Source organism: Salmo salar, unplaced genomic scaffold (assembly GCF_905237065.1).
Source record: "Salmo salar unplaced genomic scaffold, Ssal_v3.1, whole genome shotgun sequence".
NCBI classification, from domain to species: domain Eukaryota; kingdom Metazoa; phylum Chordata; class Actinopteri; order Salmoniformes; family Salmonidae; genus Salmo; species Salmo salar.
In genome coordinates this window covers 11,057-19,972 of record NW_025550707.1, presented here as the reverse complement: position 1 = coordinate 19,972, position 8,916 = coordinate 11,057, and the positions used below count along the sequence as shown (strand labels likewise).

Here is an 8,916-nt window from a genome sequence, read left to right as displayed (position 1 = left end):
TGATCTTCATCAGATGACAACCCTAGGACATTATGTTATACAATACATGCATGGTTTTGTTCAATCAAGTTCATATTTATATCAAAAACAGCTTTTTACATTAGCATGTGACGTTCAGAACTCGCATTCCCACCGACAACCCGGTAATTTACTTAAATATTAAAATCAAAACTAAAATTTAAGAATTATAGATACAGAACTCCTTGTGCAATCGAGGTGTCCGATTTTAAAATAGCTTTCGTGAAAGCACATTTTGCAATATTCTGAGTACATAGCCCATCGGCTGCATACCCCTCCACCAAAATCAATTTACTATTAGAAAGTTGATTACCTTTGGTTTTCTTCATCAGAATGCACTCCCAGGACTGCTACTTCAATAACAAATGTTGTTTTGGTTCAAAATAAATCTTTATATCCAAATAGCTAGCCGTTGTTAGACTATGTCTAAGCTTTATGACGAAAAAATATCATTACCGTCGTTAAGCTGTCAACCGCTGTATATAAATTTTTTTGCCCTTTTCTCATAATATTCACCGGTTGAAAGACATGAGTCCACTCGGCCTGTTCTATGTCCATTTACGCCATAGCCTTTTTTCACCAGACAAAAGCCACTTCCTTTTGCCATTGCGGGAGCCGGGGAAGTGTCAAAACAGAGATCCCCTTGTAATGGATAGAGATAATCAAGAAGGCCAATTCAACAGGCACTTCCTGCATGGAATTTCTCAGGTTTTGGCCTGCCAAAATGAGTTCTGTTATACTCACAGACACCATTCAAACAGTTTTAGAAAATTTGGTGTTTTCTCTCCAGCTAATAATTATATGCATATTCTAGTTTCTCAGGCAGGAGTAATAATCAGCATTAAATCGGGTACGTTTTTATCCGGCCGTGAAAATACTGCCCCTTATCCATAACAGGTTAACTGACTTGCCTAGTTAAATAAAGTTAAATAAAAGGTAAACAAATGTAAAAGGACAACAAGAAAGGTGTGCTCTCGGTTGTGCACATGACACTGCAGTGTCCACTCATTTAGACTGGTCTTACTCATTTTTCAGAATACAAGCTTTAAACAATTTCTAAAGACTGTTGACATCTAGTGGAAGCCATAGGAAGTGCAATTTGAGTCCTAAGTCAATGGATACTGTAATGGCATTCAATAAAAATACTACAAAAATAAAATAAATCCCACTTCCTCAATGGATTTTTCTCAGGTTTTCGCCTGCCATATCAGTTATGTTATACTCACAGACATTATTTTAACAGGTTTGGAAACTTTGAGTGTTTTCTATCCAAATCTACCAATTATATGCATATCCTAGCTTCTGGGCCTGAGTAGCAGGCAGTTTACTTTGGGCACGCTTTTCATCCGGAGGTGAAAATAGTGCCCCCTACCCTAGTGAGGTTAACAAAGCAAATTTGAGGAAAACACAACCGAAGTTCTACCAACACATTGACTGTAGTACGCTGGTAAAACATTGGACCACTGCTACTCAACTTTTCGAAATGCCTACTAGCCCCTCCACCACCCTCCCTTCGGCAAATCTGATCACGACTCCATTTTGCTACCCCCTTCCTATAGGCAGTAACTCAAACAGGAAGTTTCCATGATAGGGGTCTAGTCAAAGCTGGTCTGACCAATCGGAATCCATACTTCAAGATTGTTTTGATCCCGCGAACTGGGATATGTTATGGGTAGCCTCTGAGAATAACATCGACAAATACACGGATACGGTGAGTGAGTTCATCAGGAAGTGTTTAGATGTTCTACCCACTGTGACTATTAAAACCTAACCAAACCAGAAACTGTGTATAGATGGCAGCATTCACGCAAAACGGAAAGCGCGAACCACCGCATTTAACCATGGCAAGGTGACTGGCAATATGGCTGAATACATACAGTGTAGTTGTTCCCTCCGTAAGGCAATCAAACAGGCAAAACGTCAGTACAGAGACAAAGCGGAGTCGCAATTCAACGGCACAGACATGAGACATATGTGGCAGGATCTACAGCCAATCACGGACTACAAAAGGAAAACCAGCCACATCGCAGACCCGACGTCTTTCTCCCGGACAAGCTAAACACCTTCTTCGCCTCGCTTTGAGGATAACACGGTGCCACCAACGTGGGCGCTACCAAAGACTGTGGCTCTCCTTCCCGTGGCTGATGTGAGTAAGACATTTAACCTCTATGGGCTAGGTGGGACGCTAGCGTGCCACCCGTGGTGCACTCCATCAACAGCAGGTGCATTTCAAGAGCGGCAAATTTGAATCCAAATAAATGTCAAAATTCAAATTTTTCAAACATACAACTATTTTACACCCTTTGAAAGATAAACATCTCCTTAATCTAACCACGTTTTACGATTTCAAAAAGGTTTTACGGCGAAAGCATAAATTTAGAGTATGTTAGGACAGTACATTTACAAGAGTTGTGTGTAATGTTTTGTCAAGTCAAAGACAGGGTCACCAAAACCATAAAACCAGCTAAAATGATGCACTAACCTTTTACAATCTCCATCAGATGACACTCCTAGGACATTATGTTAGACAATGCATGCATTTTTAGTTCTATCAAGTTCATATTTATATCCAAAAACAGCGTTTTACTATGGCATTGATGTTGAGGAAATCGTTTCCTCCAATAACCGGCAGTCAAGTCAGCGTCACAAATTAAATAATTAAAATTAGAAAACATTGGTAAAATATTATATTGTCATTTAAAGAATTATAGATTTACATCTCTTGAACGCAATCAACTTGCCAGATTTAAAAATAACCTTACTGGGAAATCACACTTTGCAATAATCTGAGCACTGCGCCGAGAAAAATACGCGTTGCGATACAGAATAGACGTCATGTTGGGGAGATCTAAAATCGAAAATACTATGTAAATAATCCATTACCTTTGATTCTCTTCATCAGATGTCACTTCCAGGTATCACAGGTCCATAACGAATGTAGTTTTGTTCAAAAAAGCTCATCATTTATGTCCAAAATCTCCGTCTTGTTAGCACATGATCTAAGCCAGCCGGACTTCTCGTCATGAACGAGGGGAAAAATATATTTACGTTCGTTCAAACATGTCAAACGTTGTATAGCATAAATCATTAGGGCCTTTTTAACCAGAACATGAATAATATTCAAGGTGGACGAATGCATACTCTTTATAACGTATTGGAACGAGGGTACCCAACATGAACTCGCGCGCCAGGTGTCTAATGGGACATCATCGTTCCATGGCTCTTGTTCGGTCAGATCTCCCTCCAGAAGACTCAAAACACTTTGTAAAGGCTGGTGACATCTAGTGGAAGCAATAGGAAGTGCCAAAATATTCCTCAGCCCCTGTGTTTTTCAATGGGATAGGTTTAAAGGTAATACAACACATCAGGTATCCACTTCCTGTCAGAAAATGTCTCAGGGTTTTGCCTGCCAAATGAGTTCTGTTATACTCACAGACACCATTCAAACAGTTTTAGAAACTTTAGAGTGTTTTCTATCCATATATAATAAGTATATGCATATTCTAGTTACTGGGTAGGATTAGTAACCAGATTAAATCGGGTACATTTTTTTTTATCCAGACGTGCAAATGCTGCCCCCTAGCCCTAACAGGTTAAACATGTTAACCCTCGCAAGGCTGCCGGCCCAGACGGCATCCCTAGCCACATCTTAAGAGCACGCGCAGACCAGCTGGCTGGAGTATTTATGGACATATTCAATCTCTCCCTATCCCAGTCTGCTGTCCCCACTTGCTTCAATATGTCCACCATTGTTCCTGTATCCAAGAAAGCAAGGGTAACTGAGCTAAATGACTATTGCCCCGTAGCACTCACTTCTGTCATCATGAAGTGCTTTGAGAGGCTAGTTAAGGATCATATCACCTCTACCTTACCTGATACCCTAGACCAACTTCAATTTGCTTTCCGGCCCAATAAATCCACAGCCGCTGCCCCATCCCATCTGGGCAAGAGGAAAACCTTTGTAAGAATGCTATTCATTGACTATAGCTCAGCATTCAACATCATTGTACCCTCCAAGCTCATCATTAAGCTCGGAGCCCTGGGTCTGAACACCGCGCTGTACAACTGGCTCCTGGACTTCTTGACGGACCGCCCCCAGGTGGTGATGGTAGGAAACAACACCTCCACTTCGTTTATCCTCAACACAGTTGCCCCACAAGGGCGCATGCTCAGCACTTTCCTGTACTCCCTGTTCATCCATGACACGCCTCCAACTCCATCATCAAGTTTGCAGACGACACAACAGTAGTAGGCCTGATTGCCAACAATGACGAGAGAGTCTACAGGGAGGAGGTGAGGTTCCTGGGAGAGTGGTGCCAGGAAAATAACCTCTCACTCAACGTCAACAAAACAAACAGCACCTGAAGTGACAGGAAGGCCAAAAAGATCATCAAGGACATCAACCACCTGAGCCACGGCCTGTTCACCCCTCTATCATCCAGAAGGCAAGGTCAGTACAGGTGCATTAAAGCTAGGACCAAGAATAAAAAACAGCTTCTATCTTAAGGCCATCAGACTGTTAATTAGCCATCACTAGCCGGCTTCCACCCGGTTAAGCAACCCTGCACCTTAGAGGCTGGTCCCCTATATACATAGACTTGTAATCACTGGCCACTTTAATAATGCAACACTAGTCACTTTAATAATGTTTACATACTGCAAGACTCATGTCATATGTATATACTGTATTCTATTCTACTGTATTTTAGTCAATGCCACTCCAACATTGCATGATCTAATATTTATATATTTCTTAATTAGATGATTTTACTTTTAGATGTGTGTATTGTTGTGACTCGTTTTTAGATGCTACTGTACTGTTAGATACTACTACACAAGCATTTCGCCACACCCGCAATAACATTTGCTAAATATGTGTATGTGACCAATAAAATTTGATTTGATTTGATAGCAGGGGGTGTAAAGCCATAACACATGAGTTTTTCCATCAACAGACTATGATCGATAATCTCAAAAGCCGCACTGCAGTCTAACAAAACAGCTCCCACATTCTTTTTATCATCAGTTTCTCTCAGCCTATTATCAGCCATTTGTGTAAGTGCTGTGCTTGTTGAATGTCCTTCCCTATGAGCGTGCTGAAAGTTTGTTGTCAATTTTTTTACAGTAAAATAGCATTGTATTTGGTAAAAAAAAAAAAAAATTCCAAAACTGTACTAAGGGTTACAGGCTGATTGGTCAGCTATTTGAGCCATTAAAGCGGGCTTTACTATTCTTGGGTAGCGGAATTACTTTTGCTTCCCTCCAGGCCTAAGGGAACGCACTTTCTAGTCGGCTTAGATTTAAGATATGGCAAATATGAGTGGCAATATCATCCACTGTTATCCTAAGTCATTTTCCATCCAAGTTGTCAGACCTCAGTGGCTGGTCACTGTTGATAGACAACAATCATTTTTTCACCTCTTCCACACTAACTTAAGAGAATTCAAAATTACAAGGCTTGTCTTTTCTAATTTGATCAGTTATACTTGTCAGCATTTGTTGCTGGCATGCCATGCCTAAGTTTACGAATCTTGCCAATTAAAAAAATTGTTAAAGTAAATGACAATATCAGTGGCTGTTGTGATGAATGAATGATGGAGCTGAGTTTGCCTTTTTCCCATAATGTCTTTATACACTGCTCAAAAAAATAAAGGGAACACTTAAACAACACAATGTAACTCCAAGTCAATCACACTTCTGTGAAATCAAACTGTCCACTTAGGAAGCAACACTGATTGACAATACATTTCACATGCTGTTGTGCAAATGGAATAGACAACAGGTGGAAATTATAGGCAATTAACAAGACACCCCCAATAAAGGAGTGGTTCTGCAGGTGGTGACCACAGACTACTTCTCAGTTCCTATGCTTCCTGGCTGATGTTTTGGTCACTTTTGAATGCTGGCGGTGCTTTCACTCTAGTGGTAGCATGAGACGGAGTCTACAACCCACACAAGTGGCTCAGGTAGTGCAGCTCATCCAGGATGGCACATCAATGTGAGCTGTGGCAAGAAGGTTTGCTGTGTCTGTCAGCGTAGTGTCCAGAGCATGGAGGCGCTACCAGGAGACAGGCCAGTACATCAGGAGATGTGGAGGAGGCCGTAGGAGGGCAACAACCCAGCAGCAGGACCGCTACCTCCGACTTTGTGCAAGGAGGAGCAGGAGGAGCAATGCCAGAGCCCTGCAAAATGACCTCCAGCAGGCCAGAAATGTGCATGTGTCTGCTCAAACGGTCAAGCCGAGATCCTCTCTAAGCTTTACAGGAATTTGATTCTGAATATAAACAGCAACACCTCCACCATTGGCATATGCCAGTATTCTGCTGAATCTTTCACACTTGCTAGAATCAGTTCTTTAAAATCCATTTTGAGAATTTCCAAGCTAGCCCTCCTAATGTTGTTTGACCCCACATGGACTACGACAGCGTCAGCTCCCGGCAACTGTCGTAGAACGGTCGAAAGCAGCCTTGTAATGTCCTGTACTCATACTCCAGGATAGCACAGAGTTTTTTTTACTGTGAAACTGGCAATGACGACAGCTGGTGCAATGGCTGAGGAGGAACATCCGTTCTTTCGCCTCAACTGATTTCGCAAACCCTCGAGGACCGAAGGGCCCGGTGGGTCGGAGCCAGCTGTAGTATCCATTGTGGATGATGAATGGGCTGGCGTCTCAGACAGCCTCACGGTGGATCTGAACCCGAGGTAGAAGCCACCGGAGAGGAAAACGGAACAGACAACAGAGGCGCAGGTACCTCTGGATCCGATCTCGAATTGGAAGCCCCCAGGGGAAGAAGGTGCCGGAACCTCTAGATCCAGGGCGGCGAAGCTGTTTCTAGTCTGTGTCCGGTCCGGGCTTAACATCTCCAAGGAGGCCCCGTTGCCAGAGGACACTGCTTTCAATTTCCACGGCAAGTGTTATATCTCCATGGCTGGTTGGTAGGATTGAGAACAGGAACATCCACCAAGTCATCCAGGAGCATCCCACCAACTCCATTCTCCAGGGAAGGGGGAGACCCCTTCTGAGAGGGATTGCTGCAGAGTACCAGCCAGTCGACTGTGGGGAGCAGACACTTCCACCAGGCTAGAGCGGTGTCCGGCTATTGGGGTAGAAGAGAAAGAAAAAGTAGGTGGGTGTGGATTCCCCAGCTACCTGTTTGCTAAGAGTACCCATTTCGCCCCTGTAGTCCTCTGCAAGCAAACAGTTGCAGTATACATCATGTGAAATCCATTCGACATTGTGTAGAACCAGTTTAGAATAATGTAAACATGTTGGTTACTAACCAGTGTTAGGCATTTTTACTCCTCAATGATTCCTTAATGAATCACTAGATGTCCACCATCTCCCCTCTCCCCAGGTGAAGAAAGTGAACCTATCCAAGGACGAGTCCCTGACTATCCTTGGCTATGGAGGGACGGGACCAGAACTCTTAGCCAATGAGACCCTGATGCGTGAGGGTCAGGTGATTCGAAGCTCAACCAATCAGGTGCAGATTTACTACCGCAGTCTCCGGCAGACTGATCATGGTGTGTTCAGCCTACACTATCAAGGTAAATTCAGAGTGGCGTCTTTTCTTTTTCAAGAAAACATGTTTGAGTCAATACAATGGTTTTATAAGGGTGTTGCCCACAACAAGGAGGGGAAGCACATCAAACTTGAGGTGATTATTTTAGTTTAATACAACAACAAAAAATGAAACAACTACTCAAATTTCGCATGAATACATTATCAAGGTGTATCACATCCGGCCGTGATTAAGAGTCCCATAAGGAGGCGCACAATTGCCCCAGCATCGTCCAGGTTTGGCCAGGGTAGGCCGTTATTGTAAATAAGAATTTGTTCTTAGCTGACTTGTCTAGTTAAATATATATCTTTTTATAAAATAAAAGGTATTCCACCCCAGTGAGCGCTTTGAGTGTGATGGTTTGTTCACATGTCATCCTGCCTTGTTTTGTACAATTGATCTGTAGCACTCTCTCTTTCCTCCATCTTTCTCACTCCCTTAATCTGTCCTACATGCAACAGCCTTCCTCCTCTCCTGCTTGTTCCCTCTTTCTCCTGAGGGAGGGGGTGTGACAGTAACGGACATCCACCCCGGAGGCCAGGCCCACTTCCACTGTGACCCTGGCTTCCAGGTCAGGGGCCACGAGGTAGCCAACTGCTTGAACATGACTCAACCCCATTGGAGCTCTCCTGAACCTCAGTGTGTGGGTTAGTGTTCGCTATCTTCTGACTGTAGAATCTTTGACCATGTCAATAGGATACAACAATTGTCTGGCCTGCACAGAAAATGTGTTTCCTGAAACGGACAATGCAGCTTTGTTGTGGCCAGTATGGGTACTGTGAGCTCATTGGAAATTGTTTGTCCATGGAAGGCCCCACATCTCACACAGTTGAGGGAAGTGCTGATGTTTCTGTGGCTGGCCCCAACGCCAGTATATAACTGATGACTCTTGATTGTTCTTCCCAACTGTTAGCTGTGTCATGTGGAGGGTGGATCCGAAATGCGACCGTGGGTAGAATCTTCTCGCCGCCTCCTCCATCTACGAGTAACCATAGCAACAGCAATAATCTGAGCTGCCATTGGCTACTGGAGGCCAAGGAGGGACACAGGCTTCACCTCCACTTTGAGAGGGTTGCGCTGGACGAGGACAATGATAAGTAAGTTAACCTGTTGGGGATAGGGGGGCAGTATTTGCACGGCCGGATAAAAAACGTACCCGATTTAATCTGGTTACTACTCCTGCCCAGTAACTAGAATATGCATATAATTGTTTGATTTGGATAGGAAACACCCTAAAGTTTCTAAAACTGTTTGAATGGTGTCTGTGAGTATAACAGAACTCATTTGCCAGGCCAAAACCTGAGAAGATTCCAAACAGGAAGCGCTCTCTCTGACT

At 43.3% G+C, this 8,916-nt stretch overlaps 1 protein-coding gene across 1 annotated transcript; it reads left to right on the top strand.

Moving 5' to 3' along the window:
* Nucleotides 1-6,919: 6,919 nt before the first annotated feature.
* Nucleotides 6,920-8,683, top strand: LOC123739875 (seizure protein 6 homolog). The gene is made up of 3 exons (XM_045713929.1): nucleotides 6,920-7,566; nucleotides 8,042-8,227; nucleotides 8,494-8,683. Exons 1-3 carry the CDS (start codon nucleotides 7,464-7,466, stop codon nucleotides 8,679-8,681), a joined length of 477 nt encoding a protein of 158 aa, XP_045569885.1. The 5' UTR covers nucleotides 6,920-7,463; the 3' UTR covers nucleotides 8,682-8,683.
* Nucleotides 8,684-8,916: the final 233 nt, after the last annotated feature.

Coding starts and splice junctions, on each gene's coding strand:
- LOC123739875 (XM_045713929.1), top strand. CDS start 7,464: ATGCGTGAGGGTCAGGTGATTCGAAGCTCAACCAATCAGGTGCAGATT. Junction 7,567..8,041: donor GTTCAGCCTACACTATCAAG/GTAAATTCAGAG, acceptor TACATGCAACAG/CCTTCCTCCTCTCCTGCTTG. Junction 8,228..8,493: donor TCCTGAACCTCAGTGTGTGG/GTTAGTGTTCGC, acceptor CCCAACTGTTAG/CTGTGTCATGTGGAGGGTGG.